The sequence below is a fragment of the Camelus dromedarius genome, chromosome 9 (assembly GCF_036321535.1).
Source record: "Camelus dromedarius isolate mCamDro1 chromosome 9, mCamDro1.pat, whole genome shotgun sequence".
NCBI classification, from domain to species: Eukaryota; Metazoa; Chordata; class Mammalia; order Artiodactyla; family Camelidae; genus Camelus; species Camelus dromedarius.
This window is the reverse complement of record NC_087444.1, coordinates 45,005,330-45,029,432: the sequence shown is the minus strand read 5'-3', so window position 1 is coordinate 45,029,432 and position 24,103 is coordinate 45,005,330. Positions and strand designations below refer to the sequence as shown.

At 56.4% G+C, this 24,103-nt stretch overlaps 1 protein-coding gene across 3 annotated transcripts in view; it reads left to right on the top strand.

Annotated features, from left to right (window-relative positions):
• The window catches only part of GNAO1 (G protein subunit alpha o1), a 152,365-nt gene that overhangs the window by 114,288 nt on the left and 13,974 nt on the right, over positions 1 to 24,103 (top strand). For 2 of the 3 annotated variants that reach the window (XM_064489159.1, XM_031458416.2), the window contains exons 4-6: positions 12,450 to 12,610; positions 17,458 to 17,586; positions 18,333 to 18,462. In XM_064489159.1, coding sequence (XP_064345229.1) covers positions 12,450 to 12,610; positions 17,458 to 17,586; positions 18,333 to 18,462 — 420 coding nt within the window. Of the gene's footprint in view, positions 1 to 12,449; positions 12,611 to 17,457; positions 17,587 to 18,332; positions 18,463 to 22,406; positions 22,561 to 24,103 lie in introns of all 3 variants that reach the window. The other variant, XM_064489158.1, reaches the window with a different exon arrangement.

Sequence of the window (24,103 nt, the reverse complement as noted above, 5' to 3'; positions counted from 1 at the left end):
TGGTCACTTGGATAATATTAATTCAGAGTTATGCAGATCTTCCAAACTGACGCATTTCAGTGGAAAATATAAAAACTCAAATTTGTTAACATCAACATCTGTCTTAGCAGAAAAGTCTTTAGGTTTTGGGAAGCTGTCAACCTTATGGTGCTAAATACAAGTTTTCCAAAATTCTGCTTTTTCTCTTGAAAGCTGGGAATTTTTTTCATTTTTGGTAACAAATTTGTTAGTTGTTTTCCTTGAAGTGAAAGGCTCATTTGGTTTATTTTTAGAAAATGCCTTCCCAAGACCAAGTCTGAGTTATCATTGTCTGGCTGGCAGGCATTCTCTCAAGTGAAAGTGGTGTCCCGTCAGAAAAGGGACTGTTTCAGCTGGGCAGCGCAGGCTCACAAGTGCCTTCCCTCTGGACGAACGTCATCCGCCGTCTGCCCCAGGAGCGCTTTATGCACACTTCCCGTTTCATTGCACAGAGTATGAAAAAGACATGCGCTCAGGGTAGAGAGTATTTAAATTTCACAATTTTTACTACTTCATCAAGCCCATGCCTAAGTAGAACTGGCATTGGTTTTCCTGTGACTGCAGGGTGACAGGATAGAAGGACAACTAGTGCAGTTCGGTGCCGCGGCTCCCTGCCAAGGGGCTGCCCTTCTGCCTCCCGATCCTTTTGCACCAGCGGTGCCGGCATTAGCACCACCAGAGAGGCCAGGAACATCTTAATGGCATTATGAAAACAGTTTTGATCTTGTGGACCCCTGAGAGACCCCGGGGGTAGGCAGATCACCTTTTGAGAACCACTAATCTAGCCACCCCCTTCTTTGCGCCTTTGAGGACAAGGACGCTGAGATCAGATGAAACTTGCCCAGGGCCCCAGGGTCAGAAAGAGGCAGAGCGTGGACTGCAGCCAGGTCTTCTCACACCTGGTGCACTGCCCCAGGCCGCGTCCCTGAGGTCCTGGAAGCAGGTGACCTGCTCCCTTTGAAACAAAAACATCATCCGATCATTGTAATGGGTGGTGGAGGAACCGATGTCTCCAGTGAGGGGACAAGAAGACAGGACAGGGTGTCAGTGAATAAGCTGGGGAAGAGGCACTAATCAACCAAACCTGTCATATCCAGGGCCTGCCTGCCCACCCCACCCCCATCACTCCCACCACATGTGTGCTGTTCCAGCTTCCATCTTTTCTCTTCCATAATTGTGTCGCAAATACCTCCCAGCCGAGGCGGCTCTAATTAAACTATTCACCATCATCACTTTGTGTTCTGAAGAGACGAGGTTGGCCATTATCACTTTTCTTTCCCTTTGACTGAGCTCTGTGTGGGTAATTTCATTCTGCCCTTGTTCATTTCTTAGAAATTTAGCCTATCCAATTTTAGTTCTTTTCTCCTATCTTAGAACATTGAGCTCGGGAGAAAGGAGGCAGAGGGTAAGGATTTGGAAATTTCTATCCCACTCACCTTAAAGTTTGTTTTGGACTGAATGGTGCCTGCTTGGTGGTTTGGCTGTCCCCCTCACCCCTGTCCAGGAGCAATGCCCAGGAGGTAGAGACTGGCAGGTCTGGACCCACCGAGGGGAGAAGGACACCAGGAGGAAGTGACACCACAGAAGGCTGTCCTAAAGTGGATGGTGTTTGGGGTTTTGGACAATCGTGCATCCCAAGTCCATCCTCAGGGATCTGAGGTGAACAGAAGCCATGGTGACATAAATGCCCCACTGCCCCCAGGCCCAGGACAGCCACCACCCTGCATCCCCCATCTCTGCCAGTCACCCACCTAGTACACCCCTCTGTAGGCCCTCGCTCGCCTCCTTCTACACTAGCCTTGGTGTTTCCCTGTGCAGAAGCTGGGCACTGATCCCTGCCCCGTACCTACTAGTCCCCCTGCCTGCCCCATCCCTAGACACCATGCCTGGGTGGTGGTAGGAGACACACAGGGCGGCTTCACCTGAGAACAGCAAAGCTAGGGCAGAAAGCCCAGCACCCTGGGGAGGGCCGGGAGCCCGAGAATGTGAACTGTTAGCATCTGCCCTGTGAGGCTTCACAGGGGGCCCATCCCACCTCCAGCCCTCCCCCTTGGGAGCACACACTTCACCCTGGATGCAGTCTGTATGAGCACTCCTGGACCATCTGCGCCGGCTGGGTGCTGTCCTTGCTTTAATGTCTGTGAGCTGCATGGGTTTCCAAGCTCACCATTGTCCTAAGGCCCTGCTGATGGCTAGAGGGGCGTCTGATGCCCTCTAGCACCCACAGCTTCCTGGCAAGGCCCTCAGCTTCCCTTTCCTTCCCTCCTCAGGGAGGACTGGTCTCTGGACTGTGCCTGCCTTGCGGGCACAGCTGACCCATGGCTGCCAGTCTCCCAGATGTAATCTTCTTGCGTCTCCCACCCACATACCGGCTTCTCCTCGAGGTGCAGCCCTTGCTCAGTGGCTGCCTCCTTGGAGGGGCCTTCCCTGACTCCACAGCTTGGTTGACGTGTCTGACACCCCCACTGTACTGCAGGCTTGGATGGGTTTCCAGATCCTGCTGGCTGCCACGTCCCCGGCCCCCAGCCTGGTGAGCGAACCGTGACTGGTCTAGTGCTGGCGCCTTCTGCTGAACTTGAGCTGGGGATGCAGGTGGGAAACCACACTAGTTGCAGGGGCTGACAGATGGTTTCTAAGTGGAAACTTAGGTGTTGAGACTAGAAGCAGTGACCCCTGGAACCCAGACCACAGTCACCCCTACAACCCTGCTTCTTGAAAATACGTAAGACAGCAGAAAAGTTTGCTTCTAAATAATTGGCAGATCAAAGGGTTTTGAGGCTTAAAGGGGTGTGATCCTTCAGAAATGGGTTCTTTAGAGAACCCAAGCCTTCTCCAGCTTCTCAGGAGACAGCCTAGGCCCAAAACAGAAGGTCCTCAGAAGGGCTTAGGGCAAAAAAATCCCTGAGGAGTCCTCTGAACCCAGCTGCAGTTCTTAGGAGAGTCTTCCTTTACAAGGCCAGGCTCCTGACAAAGATGGTACCATGGGGCAGAGTGGGGGAACATCAAGGGGACACTTCTCCCCTGAGGTGTTTGGGGCACCAGCTAATGGGCTGGGGAAATGCAGGCACTCTCTTGTTATGCCTAAATATTTCTCTTGCTGCCAAATGTGAAAATTCTTAAGGCTGAGACCCCACTCAGTAGTAGGCGTACAGTGGATAAGTGAGTAAACCGGTGGATGAATGGGTGGGTGGCTACACGGATAAAAGAGTGAAAGGAAAGGGTGCACAAATGAATAATGAAGGGATGGACAGATGCGGTGAAAGATAGAAGGGAGATGAAGGAATGGGCGGGTGGGTGGGTGTCCACATGGGTGGACACATGATGTGGGATAATGTAGATGGATGGCTGGAGAAGGGATGGGCAGGCACATTTGAAAGGAGGCCAGATTGGAAACAGCACCAAATCCTTGGTTCTGCCATAGGATCTTTCTGGGGAGCCAGGAAGGTTCCCATGGCTAAGGCAAATAGTAGACCTCTGAGGTCCCTCAGCTGTCCCCGGAGACTGACTGACAGCAGGCTCTGAGCACAGCCTTGCTAAGACTCCTAAGTCCCAGTGGAGAAAGCATGCCCAGCCCTCAGCCGCTGAGTGCCTACAGCACCCCAAGTAACAAAAATACCTCATGAATGTCCAAAATGCCCCTGAGGGGGGCAGGGGGGAGACACACGTAGGCAGCTATCTGCCAGCCCAGGGCCAGGGAGGCCGGCCCCTGCGCAAGGGCTGGGGGAGTGGGCCCCTGTTCCCACCACTGCCCCCAGCTCTGTGGGGCCCAGCTGCAAAGAGGAAGGGAGGGGCGCCCCCAGTGTGTGGGAGGGAACACAACCGCTGCCTTTACCCAGGTGCACAGAGGTGGCGGGGGGGGGGGGGGCAGGAGCGGGCATGGGTCTGCAGTTAGGAAGTGCCAGAATGTGCCCCCTGCCATTCTCCATCTGCTGAAATTGCAGTACCCAGGCTGGGCCTCCAGCCACGGGGGTCTCTCTGCCCCTTTCCCTTGAGGAACAGGGTCCACAACCCATGAAAGGCAGCTATGCCCACTGGGCCTGACCCTGCCCTGCTTCGTCTTGTGGGCTGGGCTTGTCCCGCTGGCTCTCCCTTTCCCGTTGGTCTGTGCACTCCTGCCCCCTGGTGGGAGCTGGGGCAACTGCAGTGCACAGGGCGGGGCGGGGTGGGGCAGGATGGAGACTTCCGGCAACTAGAGAACTGGGGTGGGCTGTGTGTGTGTACAGGCACAGACTAACACTTCACTTGGCCTAAAAGATTAGAGAAGGAGGAAAACTCTGAAAGATCCAAAGCAGCTCCTCAAACAGAAGGGGTTATTATTATAATTACTATGATTATTGTTATCAAGATTATCATGCTTGCCTGAGAAGTCTTGTACAAAGCAGGCTCATTTTATGTCAGCTTGTTGTTTATGTCTCAGGGACCTCATCTTTGCTTATAATAACTAGCATCTGCAGGGCTCTTTATGTTGCAAAGCTGTGTCACATTGATTTAGCCTCTTTCATCTGCACAAACAACCCTGTGAGGTGGGAACTAGTAAGACAGCAGAGGCCCAGAGAGGTTCAGTGGTCTGTCCCAGGATTTGAACCTGGGCCCCCTGACTGAAAATTCCTACTCACTTCCCCACCAGATCCTTTGCATCTCACCTCTCAGATGGAAAAGGCTTTTTCTCATATTTTGGCTCAAGCCCCTTTGCTGCTGATTGTTTATTGAAAAGTCCACATTGTCCAGAAGAGCAAGGAAGAGTTGTGAGGTGCTTCCTGTGCAGTTGACCGTCCCAGTTTTGGATGATTAGGATACCGGGGCACTTGCGAGTTCCTGCAGTGTCTGGCATGTGAACAGAAATGTGTGTTGTTCATCACCAGTGGCTCAGCCAGGCTGATGCCAGCTTCCATTGGTCACCACTCACCCCACCATCACCCCCTATGTGGCTCAGGGTAGGCAGGCACCAGCCGCGTCTCCTAGATGGGTGAGCAGGAGATGCTAAGCATGAGAAGCTAGTGCAGGGGGCTGTCTGCGGCCCAGCAGGTGGGCATCTGGGCAGGCAGGCATGCAGGGCCATGGCTGGGCCCTGGGAGCCCACATCCCTCCTCACAGTATGGATTCTAGCTCCAAGGACCAGATGGCTGACTGGAGATAATTTTCTAGAAGTAGAGCCCCTCCCCCCGGATGCCAGCAGCAGCAGCACATGTCCTCGGGGCAGGAGGCCCTGGCCTGTGTGCCTCAGTGAGGGAGCCCTGGGTACTGCCAGTTCAGGGGAGCAGCTGTCCCTGTCACCACCCTGGGAACCCTGCTCCCAAGCAATGGCCCAGGGCAGTCCACTTCTGGAAGGCAACCTGTGCCGAGCTCCCCACCCCACGCACTCTCCATGTCCTTCCTCTCCCTGCCCACCCCTTTCTCCAGATTCTCAAGGATATGGTTTCCATAGAGGGTTCTCCAGAATCATGGGGTTTTCCAGAAGTGTCTCACCTCAACCTAGAGCAGCTTCAGGCCATTTACACATCAACGTTCATATGTCAACATTAAGATATTTAACCAGAAAGGTTGTACTGGCTATGTTGAAAAGAAATGTTAATGCTGGTTCTGAATCATTGATGTGGCGAAAAGAATCATGCAGGTGTCCCTGAGGGTCACAGCCTCTCCTGATCCTAAACTTTAAGAATGGCATCTTGCCTGCAGTTCACACTCAGAAATGCATAGTCCCAGCTCTGCCCTTAAATGCCTCCCCCCTTCCCATGACCCTGCCCCCGGCACCCCGAGGCCGGGCAGGTGGGCCTTCTCATCTCTTCCTGGTCCCCAGGCAGCTGAAGAGGCAGGGCAGCCGCACAGCCCACTCCTCAGGCTGCCCCTGTGCTCTGTCTGCTGCATGACAGTCCTGTGAAGAAAATGACGATGCTGTCAGCCCATTTCTCAGGGGAGGACCCCGAGCCTCAGAGAGAGTAAGGCCCTACTCAAGCTGGCAGCCCGGTTCTAGGTGGTGCCTGAGCCCCTAGAAGGCTGTCTGGAGCAGGACAGGAAACCCAAGGCAGGAGTGACCACAGGGAACCATCAGAAAAGGAGTGACCCATGGGGGATGGGGTGGCATGGGAACTGGACGTTAAAGCACGAGCAGCCCCAGCAGGTGGAGAACAGTGGCCGGGGAGGGGTGGGCGTTCTGGGCTCTTCTTAACTGCAGGCTCGTGTCCACTGGGCCCGTGCACCTGGGAAAGGCAGCGGCTGTGTTCCCTCCCACACACACGGAGCGCCCCTCCCTCTGCAGCTGGGCTCACGGCTCTGGGGACAGTGGTGGGAAGAGGGGACAGGGCCTGCTTCCCTGGCCATGGGCTGGCAGATGGCTCCCTACAAGTGACTCTCAGTAGAAGAGGCCCCCCTCAGGGGCATTTTGGACATTCATGAGGTGTTTTTGTCAGTGGTACTAGCCAGGGCACAATAGGCACTTAGTGGCTAGGGGCTGGGCACAATGGTTTGTGACAGTGGCACACAATGAAGACTGTCCTCCACCCACTCAACCGTGCAGGGCTCTGCTGGACACCGTGTCAGTGAACAGCTTCCCTAAACTTTTTGCAGGACTATCTCCAGAAGCCCACCAGATGGCCTCTAGTGTCCAGCATGTGACCACAGCACATCTGGCGCCTCCCCCCACAGGAAACGTAGTGCAGCATGTGGACTTGTGCATGTGCCAAGGGCATGGCCCAGACAGGAAGAAAGGAAGGGAGTCAGTTGCCAGAGAAACTGTGTGGGCCACGGTAATGGGAGGGGTCTGCCCGGAGGAGGTAAGCCTGATGTTGGCCTCGGCATACCAGGAGGTGTGACAGTCAGGACTCTGGGGTGCACGTGCAAAGATAAACCAGCCAAACAAATACATGTCCTCAGCTGGATTAAGAAAAAGTCAGAGGATTGATTGACTAAGGCAACTGGAAATCCAGAGGCTGCAGGCATGGCTGGATCCAGGTGTTGATGTTATTGTGACTCGGGGTACCTCCGCCTCTCAGCAGCTCTTTCCTCAGTGATGGCTCCACATTCAGGTGGGCCCTTCCTTTGAGAGTCTCTCTTTCCTAATAGTTTCTACAAGTGTCCTGGGCTGGTTGGGTTAGTCTAATTTGACAAATTTGGATTCTTTTTCCACCCCAAACTGTTCACTAAGGACAGCAGGGTGGACTGACCAGGCCCAGACCATGTCTGCAACCATAAGACAGAGTCAGCCCCACCCAAACTGCTCAGAATGAGTTAGGGAAGAGTGTTTTCCTTCAGGGAAGCTGAGGCTCTGGTGCCAGAAAAGGAGGGAATGGAAGCCGCATGGTGGAGAGGGTAGCCGTGCAGCAGGAAAGGATGGAGCAGACCAGGTGGGAGCAGGCCCTTCACTGCCACCTCGGAGCTGGTCACTGCCACCAGCAGGAGCATAGGGTGTGTTTTCTACAGAAGTTCGCCCCAGCATCCTCCACAGAGTAAAACTCCATGTGTCAGACCTGGTGTGTCTGCCCCTGGGTACCTGCACGGCTTTGCCATCCCTCATGTTGCCAGGAGAGCTGCGCGTGCCCGACCAGCTGTAGGGGCTAAAGTGAAGGGAAAGGTGCTGGAAAATGCCCCCAACCACTGGCCCAGGAGGAGACCTGGACAGGAAGGTCAGGCCCAGTGTGAGCCCCATCCCCCAGGTCCCCGAAGGCAGGAAGATAAAGGGACAAGGGCCTCCTCTGGCTCTACTAATTGCTTGTTAAGCTTGACCCCCACGAGGCTGGCCCAGCCTGGCACCTGCCACAGCCCTCCAGGGCATATTAGTCAGGCCCCTCCTTCCTGCCGAGCCTCACCCTTCCCACCTTCCTTCTTACCTCTCTCCTGCACCTTTGCTCAGAGGGCTGGGCTGGACACAGTGTCTGAGATGCAAGTCCAGGGCTGTTGGCTGGAGCACAGTAGAGGTTAACCTTGGGTCCAAGCTCTCCTCCTTAGTAGCTGTGTGACCTTGAGCAAGTTACCTCGCCTCTGAGCCTCAGTCTCCCCATCTATTAAATAGGATGGCTACCTGGGAGAGCTGCTGCCATGGTTAAACTAAACACAGATGTTGTTGAAATGGACAAGATGAGAAGAGTTAGGAGATAGGAACGGTGGAGTGAGAAATCGGGGCCATGCCTGATAGTAAAATACCAATGTTGCTGAGCACCAACTATGTACAAAGCATTGTGCCAGACCCAGCTTAAAAATCAGGAGACTGTCCCTGCCCTGAGGAACAGGCACATACAGCACCAGCGGTGACATGGCGTGGTTGGTGCACGGTGGGGGCAGACTCTGCCAGGGGGCATGGAGGAGGCTTCCCTGAGGAAGTGACATGAAATCCAGGGGAGCCAAGGGAAGGATGATCTGGGCAGATGCAGCACCCTGAGGTAAGATGACCCCGGCTTGCTTGGGGAACAGAAGGAAAGGCTTTATACTCTCAGAGACCCATGAAAGAGGAAAGATGGGAGGAGATTAGGACGGAGAGGTAGGCAGGGACCTTGGAAGCCAAGGTAAGGAGTTTGGAATTTACGTATAATGGAAAGCTATTGAAAGGGTTCAAACAAGTAGAATTATTTCGTCCATTAGGATTAGGTTTGACTGTGAATATCTGAGACCTAGAGAATAGTGATTTAAATGAGATAGAAGTTTAACTTAAATGTTTTCTAAAAAAGAAAAGTCCAGAAGATATGAAGTGTCCACAGAGTTGTCAAGGACCTGACTGTTTTTAGATCACTGCTCTAGTGTCCCTACCGTGTAGACATTGTCTTCATGATCAAAGTTGACTGCTAGAGCTCCAGCCATCACATCCAAGTTCTAAGCTTCAGGAAGGAGGAAGTGAAAGATGAAGGGCTCATCTTCTGTTTAAAAAGACTTTCCCATAGGCCTTACTATACTTTGGCTTACTTCTTAATGGGTAGAACTGGTCACACAGTCACATCTTTGCCGCAAGGAAAATTAGGAAATATAGTTTTTAAGCTGGATATCAGTGCGCCCAGTTAAAAAATTGGGGGTTCTTTTTCTCCAATCTCCTGCTGGCTACTGTACAGAAAACAGATTGAAGAAACGCAAGAGGGAGGCAAGGAGCCCTTGGGAAGGGACTAGGGCAGCCAGGGAAAGACAGTGGTGGCTTGGATTCAGGGATGTGCAAGAGGAGATGGGGATAAGTGGACTGATTGAAAACAGATTTGAGAGAAAAACTGACAAGGCACTGGACATTGGGAGGGAAGCAGCAAACCAAGAATGACTGCTCATCTTTGAGCCTGAGCAGTTGAGCCAATGGTAGGACCAGACACTGAGCTGGGGAAGACAGGAGAGAAACAGCACAGGCGGACGGAGAGGTGTCGCCAGCACAGGACCTCGCCCCCCGCCACCACCATACCCTGGGGATGAGCTGAAGCCGGGAGGACAGCTCCAGGCCCCGGTGTGTCCACTAGAGGATTCCCAGGACATCATGCAGGCCAGCTTTCCCCCAAAACATGCATGACATCCCCCTGGAGTGGGATTCCCAAGATTCTAGGTCGTGCACAGAGGAGCACAGAGTGGCTTTATGGGGGCCCATGGTTTCTAAACCACACCTTTGAGTGGCGTGGCTGAGGCATAACGCGACTCTAGGGTGATCAGATTGGAGTGTCTCTCTCCCCCAGCAGGAAGTCTTGCCCTGCTCACCCTTCAGGTCCTGACTCCCGTTGCACAGATCTGGCAGAAACCCTGAAGTTGGGGACCAAAGGAGGAAGTTTGGGAAACTTTGACCAGGTTTATCACATTCGTTCCACGGATGGGAAGCAGGCTGACTTCCCAGGTCACCCAGGCACACGGGGAGCAGCATCAGCAGGTAGGCCCTGACTCACAGGCCTGTTTTTAGCCCCAGGTGGAGGCACCACCCCTGCTCACCCACCCCTGCCTTCCTGAGTCACCACCTGCCTAGGGCACCCAGGGCCCAGGCCCCAGGGCCAGCTTTCCCCCAGGGGAGGCTTAGATGCTGAAGAAACTCATCTCCAAGATGGGGCAGGGCCCAGGCTCTGCTGGTGGGCAGCCCTCCATATCAGCTGTAGGCTTGGGGATCCGAGGGCTGGGTCTTTGGGACACTGTCCCTAGGAGCTGGATCGGGGCTAGCGTTGTAGGCATGGCCTGCTGGCCTCTAAGCCGGTGGTGGCTTCCTTCCCAGGCCAGGCAGTGGGGAGAGGGCACCGCTGCCAGGACTTCCCTGTCCACTGTCTGCAGTAGACAGCTTGTGGCACACAAATAGCTACTTAGCTGGACAGCTTGATTCTGGAGACGTCCCCACAGAAGGCTTTGGCCCCACACACCTTTGTGCGGACTCTTTTGTCAGCCCTGAGTCTTCCAGGTGTTGGCCTTGTTTCCTTTGTCTCTCCCCCACCCCAAAGTACACCTGCACATTTCCAGCACCTCCTGCCCACTTCCTGAACCACGTGCCACGGGCTGAGGAATCTGTCTCTCTGGCTCAGTTTAAGGGCTGGGGAGAAGAGGGAGGTTGAAAGACCTTGAGAGTAGAGTAACCGTCTGGTAATAACTATTGTGCCCATAAAGAAAAGACCCCGATTCTGGAGGGCACGTGAGGTCAGGGAGATAGTGGGCCTGGTGCATCCCATTCCCAGCCCCAGCCGGGGCCTCCGTCTCACCCTGGGCTCCCACCTGGACAGGCTGAAACTGGAGGGAAGGAGGCTGGAGGAGGGGTCCCGGGAGTGCTGGCACTAACTGCCCAGCCCAAGTGGGCCCACACCCGCCCAGCTCCTTGGATCCGCATCCCCCAGTGTTCTGTGTCTCATCTGGGGCCTGGTGTGTGCAAGGGTTCAGGCCACACAGAGGGCGAGGGGGCCTGAACACCTTGACTCTTTCCTGCTTCTTTCTGGTAGCTTTATACTTAGGAGCTTCTCCAGGAGTGAGACATGGGTCTTGGTGATACCCATGTCTTGGACAGTAACACTGACAGTGACCACTACGCTGGCTAGCTATCGCCACACCGGTGCCGTCTAACAAACCTCCTCTAACTCAGCCACTTAGCAGCAATCATTTCTTTTCATGGGGCAGGGGTCAGCTAGGGTCAGAGACCCAGATGGGCTCGACTCTGCTCCGTGCATCCCCCATCCTCTTCCTGGGATGAAGCAGAGAGCCTGGGCATGTTCATGGTGACGGTGGAGGCCCAGGAGGTCTTAGAGGAAAACGCAAGGCCTCTGAATGGCTGGGTGTGGAACCAGCACCCTGCTGCTCCCGCATCTTTCTGAGGACTGAGCGCCTACACTCCCAGTCAAGGAGAGAGGAAATACATTCTGCCTCTAGCAGGGAAATACTGCAAACACACAGGGCAGAGGACGTGGACACAGGCCGGGGAGCTCTCAGGCCCACAAATGCAGTCTCCTGCCGCTCCCTAGTGAGGTGATTGTGAAATTCTGAGGAAACAGTGTGCATGTGCAAGGTGCTGGTGGTGGCCCATGACTTCTCCAAGAGCCTCTGAGTCTCCCTGGTTTCAGTGTGACATGTATTTGATTGTAGTCTTCGAGGATGGTGTGTGCAAGGGGCCAGGCCACACAGAGGGCGAGGGGGCCTGAACACCCTGACTCTTTCCTGCTTCTGCTGCTTTTGGTATCCAAGATGAGGGGAAGGGGGACAATACATACTAATTATGGGGCACTTGCATGCAATTTCAGTGGTGTCTCAGCCTACCCGTGTGTGCCTTAAGCAGATTACACCCCACAGACAAAGGAGGAGGGGGAAGGAGGCAGGAAAAGGGTGATCTGTCTCATTATTCACCTCTTTACCCTTCCTCCATTTAACCAGGCCTGGGCCTCCCCTGCTCCCCGGAAAAGGTGGGCCATAGGTCAAGGGCAAATAAGTAAATAAAATTTAATAAAATTAAGTTTTAACTTTGAGCCCTCCAAGGGGACTAGGCCCTTGAGATTTAATATGAGGGCTTTTCACCACATGCACTAACCAGAGAACCAGCCTCCTCCCTCCCCGACCCTTGAGGTGCCATTCCCCTGGGCCCAGTCCCTCAGGTAAGTGGAATTCTCAAGTAACCGAAACACCCCTCCCCTGATGTCGCCCAGTTCTAGGGACTTTGCTCCACTTGGGTCAACAGTATAGAAAATTATAACGTTAGCCAAGAACATTAACTTTTTTCCCCAAATGAACACTATGCCAAACCTGAGTTTTCAAAACAGACGAAAGCAGAGCCGCCTGGTTGAGCCAGAGGGTGGAGACAGAGGCCCTGCCAGCTGCCTCCTGCTTCAGCGCGCGTGCGCCAGGAGACCCCGCAGCCCTCGTCCCCCTGGGGCCCTGGGAGGCCAGACTGCACTGCGTCCAAGGACACTGGGGGGTTGGGGTTCAGCTAGCGGGCCCCTGCTCCTGACCAGGCCTGGAGCTGAGCCGTTGTCCCAGTGCCCTGTGCCCACCGAGGCCTCAAAGCCGCCGTCTGTCTCTCCTCACAGGCCGATGCCAAGATGGTGTGCGACGTGGTAAGTCGGATGGAAGACACGGAGCCCTTCTCCCCAGAGCTGCTGTCCGCCATGATGCGACTCTGGGGCGACTCCGGGATCCAGGAGTGCTTCAACAGATCCCGGGAGTATCAGCTCAACGACTCTGCCAAATAGTGAGTATTCCAGGCTGGAGGGAGGCCGTGAGCAGGGCAGTGATGCGGGCGTGGGAGGGGATGGGGGCCAGTGGGGCAGGGAGGCATCCTTGGCTGAGGTCGGAGCTTCTTTGAGATGTTCTGCCTCGGGTGTCAGGAAGGCAGGAGATGAGGCCAGGGAGGTGCAGGGCCCGAGACAGCTGACAACGGTGCTCCCAGCCAGCCAGGGGCCGTCACCCACTTGCTCTGGAGAGGGCCTGGCCCTTTGGAAGAAAGGTTTGCAGTGTAGCAACTTTTTTTTTCCCTGGAGAACCCTTGACCCCATGAGTAAAATCAAGAGCCACGTAGACAGAAAATAACTTACATGGTGCCATTGTGTCGAAGGTTACCTGCCTTTGGCCCTTAGATCAGAGTCTCCAGACCCCTGGGAGTGGTCCACAGTGGTCAGCACGTATCTTCTGCCTCAGAGACATTGGGATTGCGCCCTAGCTTTCAGGAAAAGCACTCATTGTTACAGTCTTGTGCCCCGGTTTTCAGAGGGAGCCTCTGGGCTTAAACCCCCTATCTTAGGATGCGTATGTACTGATCTGTTCAGCCTCCTCACCAGTACTTCTCAGCCAGGAACACTTTGTCCCCAGCAGACACTGGCAATGTATGGAGACGTTTTTTGGTTGTTCTGACTAAGGTGGTGCTACTGGCAGGTAGAGTCCAGGGATGCTGCTGAACCTCCTACAGACACATCATTCTGTCCTCTATAACAGAGAATTGTCTGACCCAAAATGTCAGTAGTGCCAAGAATAAGAAACGCTGATCTACACAGTGCCGATACCGGGGAGACTGGGGCCAAGAAAACATGGGCATGGGGAAATTGCCATTGGCCGTGATGACAGCCAACAAACCAGGGACTTGTCTTCCCATTTCTACACACCTAGACTGCCCACAGGGCAGATGCATAGGTCCTGTGAGTCCCAGGTGGTAGGGATCCTGTCCCCAGCCCCTGATGGGCCCGCAGGACACCTAGATGGACATCTGAACACCCAGAGGTTCAGATCCACACCCTTCTCTCCCCCTACCCCCAGCCATTCAGACCTGGAGAGAGTCTCCCCTTCCTCTCCCCTCCCCCCTGCTGGGCCCAAGTCCAAGGCCTTCCCATCCCACCACTACTCTCAGGGCTCCTCAGGGCATCAAATCATGTCCACCACTTACATTTTTACCACTTAACTAATTATAATATGAATCCATTGGAAAAAAATTTTTAGACAATACAGAAAAGTATAAAATTAATAGTGAACTCCTCCTCCAGGCCTGTCCTTCTCCCACCGTTAGCTGTCTCCATTTGTTTGTCCCAGTGCTGTCCAGAAAAATCTGACCCTCCAACTCTGAGTAGAATTTAATGGCCTCCAGCTGTGAAAGCTGAGGACTTCACCTTCCTTGCTCCCTTCCTTCCTCCACTCCGCCCCACTCCCACCCCCAGTTTGGAGGGATTATTTTTAGTTCTTCTGGTGGTTACCTTTATAACTTCAAGTGAGAAACTTGAGTCAGGATCCGCCAACTCCCCCCCAGGTGAGCTAAGGGGACCCGCCTGCCTTCTCTCTGTCCCTCTGGGACAGGGCTCTGCGGAGGCAAGGGTGGACCCACAGGCAGGATAGGAAGGACCATAAGCACTTTCTGGTCCAGAGTTGCTTTGCTGTTGTTGTTTTAGCACCTAAATCTCATCTTCGGACAAAAGCTGGGGCCCAAAGTATGAAACAGTTAAAAGTAGATTTGTGGTGACGGGGGAGAAGGAAACTCATAGGGCCACCCTCTGGCACCATTCCAGGGGGCGCCACTTACATCCTAGGCTGTGAATGGCTCCCCAGGGCCCAGGACCCTGTCAGCTTCCATCCCTGCCCAGTCCCTGGGGCCACCTGTCCTCACATGTGACCAGTGAGACTCCAGGGCTCAGGGCACCCAGGGGGATGGCTATGCTGCTGGGGGTGCACCCAGGGCTAGTAAACACGGCTGGCTCTCCTCTCTCCCCCTGAATGATGGCTCTGAGACAGGTCCCAGAAACCCAGAAACCTGAGCACGTCCCAGCAGGGGCTGTAAAAGGTAGTTCCTTGGTTTGGTAGGATTGTTTTTTCCTGGACCCAGCTCCCCACTGAAGGTCAGTGCTGCTGGGTGAGGTGTCCTCTCCTGCCCATCTCTCTCGAGCCCACCAGCTCAGGCCTCCCCGCCTGCACCCACTGAGGCAGCCCACGGCGAGGGTCCCCCAGGCTCAGGGCCCTGTGTCTCAGTAGCCCTGGAACTCTTCTCTTGGCACTGCAGCTCCGAGGCTCCCAGGCCTCAGCCTTCCTCAGACCCCTCTCTGCTTCCTGCCTGTCCCTTGTCTGGGGTCCTCAGATTTCTTCCTGTCCATGCAGAGTGCCCTGTGATCTCCAGGCTTGTCGCCTTAAATTCCCCATATTTCCAGACAATCTCAAAGGTATATTGCCAGCCTCACCTTCCCTCCGGAGTTCTGCCTACTCAGTGTCCATTTGGACATCTCAACGCATCTCAAATTAATATGTGCCAACCCAGCTCCTGGCTCCTGCCCTGCCTCCACACATGCTCCGCCTCCACCCTTCTTCCTCCCACCAAGTGCAGCCTCCTTCTGCCATGAGGAGGCGGCTTAACTGGCTCTTCCTCCCACATCCCCTTCCCATCCTCTGTGTGGCCACCACCACCTCTGTCATGTGACTGCCCTCTCCTCTCACCAGTTGGTTGGGTGATTGCACCAACCTCTCGCAGGTCTCCTGGCTCCCCCTCCACCTTTGTGCAGTCTCGCCTGCCTGCTCCTGCCCCACGTGCTTCCTGCTTCACCACTCCAGTTCAACACCTGCACCCCAGGCTCCTCCTCCACTGCAGGTGTGGACTCAGTGCCCCCCCATCCTTCTTCAGGACCGTGAGAGGCTCACCCCTCACTCCCTTCAGTGTCCACTTGAATGTCACCATGCCTGAGAAGCCTTCCCCAACCACCCAATATCAAATAGCAGCCACCAACAGGCCTCCCCGCTTACCAATAGCCTGATTCTTTCCTCCTGACACTTAACCAACTCCTGACATGTTATTACAGCTCACTTAATTGTTAATTATCTTGTACACACACACACACACACACACACACACACACACACACACACACACACACACACACACACACACACACACACACACACACACACACAGGAACACAGGCTCTGGGTTGGTGAGGCCTGTCCCCCGCCCCTACCCAGCAACCAGGACAGTCGGTAGACAGTGCACATGACAGGTGCACAGTCCACTTTGCTCACCCTACCCTCCCATGGCCATCTCCCTGCGTGAGGCTCAGCCAGCACAGAGAGCTGGAGGGCCAGGTGGTCTGTCTAAAGGAGGGTTCTCCAGCTGGGATGGGAGCCAAGACTAGAGGCTCCCAGCTCTGGTGTCCAGCTGGAGACGACAGGAGGAGGCTCCTTTTGAAACCAGCACAACTCCTAAGCAGAGGCAGGGGAAGTAGAGGAAGAGGCACACACAGAGGAGTTGGGAGGATTGGGAAGGGCTGGGAGGGGCTCCTCCAGGCTGAGACCAGAACCTGCCCAGACAACCACGGCCTGGAGAGGAGGACCTAAGGCGGCCAGAGCTTCTGGGTCTGCTCGGCAGCCTCAACCCATCTCCTTCCACAGGAGGCCTGTTTAAAGGCACAGGCTCTGGAGCCAGGCGGACCTGGGCTTGAGGCCTAGTGGTGTGGCTCCAAACATACCCTCCCTGAGCCTGGGAACCCACCGTGGGCTTCATTTCCTTAGGAAGAATTTTCATAAGGATTCGAGGCAGGCCTGGGTTATTGGTTTACCAGTGGACACCCTGCTTGGTGAAGGCATCTGCCCTTCCCAGCCCTGTAGACGTCCGCAAGCTGGGGAGCCAGCCCCACAGCAGCTCCTGGGGCAAGTGTTGATGAAGTGCGGCCCCTCCACGTGCAACCTGGGACCCCACGTCGTGCCATGACTCAGCCCTTGGGGCTGCTCCCGTGGGCTGTGTGCGGCACAGGGATGGATGGCCTGGCTGGCTGTGTGAATCACTGCATCTTCCTGCCAGCCTGGCCCAGCTCCCTCCTTCCTGGTTTCCTGGATCCCAGCCTGCTTTAGGGCGCACGCCTAACCCATACAGATCCCTCAAGCCCCTCCCGGCATGTGGTCTGGCAGGCAAACTGCAGAGGCCTGGTCTGTCTCCAGAGCCAGTGGTGGCATGGGAGGGGCCATGATGTCCAAGGCCTGGGTCCCAGCAAGGCCCAGCCCCTGCCTGACTGTGTGACCTCTGGGCCTCCCCTCCAGGAGTATCAAATGGGAAGATGTGACAGCCCCCTTGGTACACTCTGAGGCATGTGGAAGAGGCCGGCAGAGCCCAGGTTGCTTCTCAGGGGCACCAGTCCCCGCTCCTTGCTGGGCGAGGCCTCCACCTTCATAAGGAAACCTAAATTTTCTAATCTGTAAAATAGTGCATTTAACTCAGGAAATTAAGGATGAAACCTGATCACACTTGTAAAGAATAGAACCTAACTGTTGGTCATCATTATCTTAAGATGAAGGAATGACAAACAGTCTTATAAACACGTTAGGCTAGTTGGAAGGTCTGATCTTGTCTGAGTGTGCCTGGAGCCGTGCGCGTGGCCCTTGGTCTGAGTTAGAGGCTCTCTGAGAATGTGCAGCCAGGGGGTGAGCTCCTCTTCCTCAGCTGCCGCCCCCACGCCTGGTCCTGGACCAGGCGGCGCCGTCCTTCCACTGTGGCCCTCAAGGTGCCCTGGCCAGGACTGGCTCTGAGGGGGATGGCTGTGCCCAGCACTTGGTCCACAGGCTCCTGTGTGTTGCTGTCCCCAGCTACCTGGACAGCCTGGATCGGATCGGGGCAGCCGACTACCAGCCCACCGAGCAAGACATCCTCCGAACCAGGGTCAAAACCACCGGCATCGTAGAAACCCACTTCACGTTCAAGAACCTCCACTTCAGGTGAGGCAGGGAGGCTCCTGAGCCCTGTGGGTGTCTAGGAGATGGGTGTCACCAGCCCCTCGGCCTCAGCTCGTCAGGATATCGCCCTGCCTCAGGGGGCTTCCAAGAGAAGGGAACTGTCTGTGTGCCTCTCTTCCACCAAGTTCAGGGGCTGAGATGAGCAAGGAGACTTCCTGGAAGCGGGGTCCTGGAGTGGGGCTCTGAGGAACAGGGAGGATTTAAGTGGACAAAAGAGAGGAGTCTTGTCCCTAGGTGGCTTCTGAGGAGGGGGAGGGGGAGGGTGGACCACCCAGGTGGCCCCTTGAAAGCTGCCTTTTAGGAGGGGTGGGGAATGAGGGTAGGTGAATCCAATCACCATGTGTGTGACCCCAAGGACCCACATCATCTCAGTGCTGGAAGGGGCTTGGAGACCAGCTGACGCACTCTCTCCAGGTACATATGGGGAAACCAAGGCCTGAAAGGAGCAAAGCTGTCCCCAGGCATACAACATAACTCCAGCCCAGGGACTGAGCACCTCAGAACAGGGTCTGAGGCATGAGGTTGGACTTCTCAGGCCCTGCTGGAGGGTTGTACCACCACTTGGGGTCACCTTCATGCACTGAGGCAGTGATGGCCACCCTGCCCTGGGGATGGCTGTGGTCAGTCTGTCTGCACCTGGAGCCTCGCAGCATGTGTGCGGCCCCTCCTCCCCCCACCTGCCTGGGCCCCACCGCCCACCACTCCCAGCTTCCCTGTGTCCCTGGCAGGCTGTTCGACGTCGGGGGCCAACGATCTGAACGCAAAAAGTGGATCCACTGCTTCGAGGACGTCACGGCCATCATCTTCTGCGTCGCGCTCAGCGGCTATGACCAGGTGCTCCACGAAGACGAGACCACGGTGAGTGGCCCTGGGCCCGCCCAGCCTGAAGGGCACCGACACGATTGGCCACCCTCGGCCGCAGTGGCCCACAGCGGCTCTGGGGCAGGGCCCTGCAGTGGCTGGGGTTCTGTCATTGGGCGGGCCATGCCCGCTCCCTCTTCTGACTTTGTTGCCCAGCAAACGCCTGGTGATGCAGGCGCAGCACAGGCAGCCACAGGCCGTCCTGCTCAGAGGCCATGTGCGGACCGATCACGGACATCTCTGCAGGCTCTGGGTCTCAGGCACTAAGTGCCTCTTCAGTAAACACAGCAGAATCACAGAGGTCGTCAGGCCAGAACCAAATTAAGCAAATCCTAAAAGAAATCAGGGTGCAGTTGAACAAAATTGTAAGACAGAAATAGCGGTTCTTGGCTCTGATGGCCCTCCCTGAGCAGGGGACGGACAGGCTGCTGCCAGGTATGGTGGACAGAGCTGGCGGCGGGAAGGGCAGTGGGAGGTGGCCTGCTGGGGACTGACAGCCGGGCCATGGTTCCCTCCTCTGGAGGACGCCAGCCCAGGTTCTGCCTTCCGTCGATACATCTGCAGTCTGGGGCCTTGGAGAACTGCCAGGCTGGTTTTCGGGGGCGCCTTCGCCTGGGGAGGGCACTGCCTTTATCTAGGCCTGGTCCTAGTTTGCTGCCGAATTCGGCAGCACTCTATGCCGCAGTTACTGGTATCTGTCAAAGGGGTGTAAGGGTAGTACCTGCCTGGTGGGCGTCGGCAGTAGAGCGAGAGAATTTGCAAGAAATACCTGTAACCGTTTCTGGCGCAGTAGCGCTGAGCTGGTGGTTGAATTGTCATGGGGATTTATTGTCCTGGGCTGGGGGACCCGCTGAGCAGCCCCTGTGTGGGCTGCAGCCCACAGAGCAGCGGGCCTTCTGCAGAGCCTGCAGGGGAAGCCGGTGTTGGCCTGGTGCACCTGCAGGATCTCCACAGACAGCCACCTGCTGGAGTCGGACTGGTGGGCTGGGGGTCACACCCTGGGCAGTCGGTAGTTCCTTCAGTCTGAAGCGCGCACAGACCCGTGGCCCCAAGGCTGGGTTTGTCATGGTGAGCCTTGAACAAGGTCTGCCTTCTCGCTAGATCTGTCTCCCCGTCAGTCCTGGCCCGCTGGTCCCACAGGGCTGCTGTGGAGATCTGAGGGGCTTTAGGACGTGGGCTGAAGGGTGCAGTGCTGACAGGAGGAGGAGCCGCCGTCCTGAGGGACTTAACGCAGCGATGGGGCTTTGGGCAGATTGGGGCCAGAGCTGCTGGCTGGGTGGGTGACGCAGACTCGCATCATGTGCCGGCCTTTCCCCCGCTCCCTTCCTCCTTCAGGCCCAGCTGCACCCCTGAGATGGGCATCAGCAAAGCCTCTCAGGTCCTGCCTTGTTCCAGGGGAGGCTCTGGGGCCCCAGCTATGCAGCTCTTTCTGGTAACACAGTCACGATTCTCAGTGGCCTCGGTGGGTCACTAGACCCAGACCCACTGATCACCCCAAAGCCCAGGTGGGCTCCTGCTGCCCCCACGAGGCACCTGCACACAGGGACTCCCTGGCACGTCTCTCACTGTTCTGTTGTCGACTCTGTGCTTTTGGCTTTTGGACCCACTGTTCGCGATCCGCTTGGCCACCCCCATGGTCTGAGCTCCACTGGGCTCATCTTCTCCCACCAACAGCGCCCAGGAGGGGGAAGAAGGGCTAGTGCAGTGAGTGCAGCCGTGCATTTCAAAGAAAGCAAAGGGCCCTCCTCCCTGAACAGGCCTCTCCTCGGGAACCTGCCCAGCTCAACCCCAAGTCACAGGCCCATCGGCCCCGGGGCAGGAGCTCGCACTGGCCTCTGGAGCACAAGGCAGAAGCGGAGGGACATCTAGGCGGGTCTAGCAGCCATGGGGCCCCAAGCTCCATGGCCCTTGGGTCTCCAGTGCACACGGCGTGGTGCCGGGCCTCGCACTCAAACGGCCTTCCTGGGCTGCCCGCCTGGCCAGCCCTCACTCCTCACCAGGGCCCATCCTGGGGCACTTCCCTCCAGGTTCCTCTGCCTTTTTTCTCGCCTTCCTGCCTTCACTGTTTCTCTCCCTCACCTCCCTCCTTCTCCCGTTTCCCTGCCCTACTTCACAAGGGCTGGAGCAGAGGACCTTGGGGAAGCAAAGGCACGTGGAGCCACAGCCAGGAACGGGCTCTTCCGGGGGCCCTCTCCACCCAGGAAGGAGCAGTAAGCCCCTCCGGGACACAGGAACTGGCTTTGCACAAAAGCAGCTCATTGCCATGCTGACCGCAAGAACAGCGTCGTTGATGTAGAACTGAGCAAACATCTGTATGTCCAGGGACAGGCAGTGGCGTTGGGCAGCTGGGAAGTCTGGTGGCTGTGGCCTAGGGCCTGCTGTGTGAGTGTGACAGCTGCTCCACTGGCTCCTCCATAAAGTGGGGCCCGCGATGGAACCGCCTCATGGGCAGCAGTGAGGACCCCGGGCTCGGGGCTGTGAGAGTGCCCGCCCTTGGGACAGTTCACTCGGGAGGTGGCAGCTGTGGGGCAGTGCTGTCCAGGCGCACGGCTTCAGGACAAGTTGTGGGACGCGGACCCTCTGTCCCTGGAAGGCAAGAGCTACACCCTGGTGACCAGGCCTTGGTCCTCAGCCTTCCTCTCTGGTCAGCCCTGCACCTCCCTCCACGGCCTGGGGCGAGGATTGGGGCGGCCCAAGGAAAAAGTGTCTGGAGGCAACTCCGGGAGCCCGGCCAGGAGCCCTGGGCTAGTGTCTGCCCACCCACCGGCCGGCCACCCTGTCCACTGCAGCCTGGACCCCAGTGGCCCTGGGCCTCAGCCTGCCAGCCGCCACTGCACCACCAGTACTGTGTCACCGCCGCCTGCAGGGCCTTAACTTGCCAAACACAGACCAAAACCATGAGCAGATTTTGAGAGACCCTCCAAGCCGGGCAGGTATGGAGTGCCTCCTCCCAGTTGAAACCATCAGCTAAGAGTTGAAAGCAGCAGGTGTCAGGGCACCGCCGGGGGACTTTGCTGTGAAGCCTGCTCCCCCCACCACCCCACACTCCTCACTAGCCACTCTGCTTAGGCTGGTCCTTCCCACCCTCGCCTTCCATCTCCAGCCATGCAGTCCACAGTCCCAGGGTGGCCGTGGCCTCTGTGAGCCTGCACGGGGGCCTCCAGAGGGACTGGCTTTGATTTCCCAGCCTGAGACTGGTTGAACCAATTTGGGTTTTGCTTTTTTTTTCTCTCTTTCTCTCTCTCTCTCTCTCATGTTCTCTCCTGGGTTTTTATCTTTCTCTCTGTTTTAATCTGTTTTGCTGGCTTTCATCTTGGGGTTCTCCTGGCCCCTCTATTGAGAAACAAGCCCCAATAAGCAACTCAGCCAGAACTGCCCCATGGCCCAGCCAACCCACCCAATCTCCAGCCGCACCAAGGCCACAGCAAGATCACCCCCCCGACGCTGTCCCCCAGGTGTCTGCTTCCAACTCTGGATTAATTCGAGGACCTCTTAGTCCTCGGTTAATGTTTCCCAAATGAATGCGTGTACCCTCCCACCCCTGCTGGCGAAACTGAATGAGACCTGGTGGAGAAATCTGCATGCCTGCGGTCCTGTGTGGACATGTGGATGGTGGCGCGGCCCTGCCTCTGCGTGCATGGTGCATGTCCTCTCCGTGGGCTGGAGTCCCTCCAGTGACCTTGCTACCCCATCCTGGGTCAGCCCTCTTCGGGGAGGGGCAGCGTTCCCTACCCTGCCGCCCTGCTCCGCCCCACCTGCCTGTGTGTGGAATGCAGCAGGGCCACGTCCTTGTCCTTGTGGGTCCCCCCATCTCCGTCCCTGGTGGCGTGTCCAGCCATGCTGGTGGACTTTCCCTTTGCTTGTCCCGCTGTGTCACTGGCCGCGGTAAGTCAGGGCCCTGGGCGCCCCCAGCCCTCACTCGCCTCTCCGCTCTGTTGCAGAACCGCATGCACGAATCCCTGAAGCTCTTCGACAGTATCTGCAACAACAAGTGGTTCACAGACACGTCCATCATCCTCTTTCTTAACAAGAAGGACATCTTTGAAGAAAAGATCAAGAAGTCCCCGCTAACCATCTGCTTTCCTGAGTACACAGGTAGAGACCGCCGCTCCTCACAGGGGCCACACTGGCTTCTGAGGGGGCTCCGTCTCCCCTTCCCATGCTCTACCGACTCATGGGATTCTACTGCGGAGAATCCGACACAAAACCGAAGGCGGGGAGGGGGTACACCCCCAGAATGTGCTGTGCTGAGGGGGCCAGGGCAGCCAGCGTGGGCTGTCTGGTCAGCAGAGGCAGGGCTGGACTCCTAGCTCTGCCATTAACAGGCTGTGTGATCTCGGCAGCCTCTCGGACCCCCAGCTCGGTCACCTGTAAATAGAGATTATCAGTATGGTGGCAACACACAATGATGAGGGGGCTAAGGGAGCAGGGGCTCCGAGTCTGGTAGCCCAAGTTCATGACCCCCATGTCTGCCACTCACAGGCAGTTATGTAACCTCGCAGAGCCTCACTTTCCACATCTTTGAGATGGGGATATCACTGTGATTATCCAGCCCTCCCTCCCAGAGCTCCCAGGAGGACAGAGTGGGCTAAGGAATGGGGGTTTTAGCATGGCAGCTGGTGCATAGTAAGTGCTCACTAAACAGTAGCTGTTACACTTACAACTGTGATTATAACTGAAAAATATCATGACAGCACCTCCCACACGGGTAGTTACAAGAGTCAAATGGCCTGTTGGATGTGAGAGAGCTTCACAAGCAGCAGAGACCAGGGCCTCCCTGTGGAGGGTACTGAGCATGATGGAGACCGCCCCATTAGTGTTACCATGGGTTTACCTGCCTGACAGGGGCCCCCACACAGCAGCAGCATGGCTGGAATTGCCCAAGTGCCTAGTCAGAGAGGCGAGTGAAGGCAGAGGTGGGCACCCCCAGCCGCACCAGTCCCCACCTGGAGAGCACAGGGGCAGGTGGGCCTGCTAGGGGATCCGCCAGGCTGAGCCCCACGTCCCCAGGAGTGGACTTGGGGCCTGTCCTTGGAGCCAGACAAGCAGCAAAGCTCACTCTGTCTCCCCCTCCCTCAAGATCAGGCTGACTGCCCATGGGCCAGGCCCCCAGCAGCACGCAGCCAGAGGTAGGGTGGGCTCTGCATCCCCCACGCCTGCCAGTCAGCCTCCTTTTAGTCACATGTAAGTTGAGGGTCTATGGATCCCACCCTGGGTGACCTGGGCTATGGCCCCTGGGGCAGCCGAATCAGGCAGGGTGAGTCACCAAGGCTGATTTGGTGCTGACGAGGCCCCAGGAACAGTCTCTTTCAACTCCAGTCCAGATGTAGGAAAGAGCTAAATCCTGGTGGTCTGGTAGACCCTGCTGGCCTGTACTACATGTCGGGGGGCTGGGTTGCCCCTGCAGGCATGCCACTCCCTGGCCTCCAGTCTGCACAGCAGCCACCCTGCTTAGCCCTGTGGCTCCACAGTGTAGCCCCTCCCATCCTCCCTCAGTGGTTGTGGCAGCCAGGAGTCCCATTGTGTTCCTCCCCAAACAGCAGCTGCTCTCCTGGAAACCCCTCTCCCTGGGCTCCCCCAGGTACAGAGCTGTATGGCAGTCAAGAAGGTAGGTAGGGGGCGAGCCAGACAGTTCTGA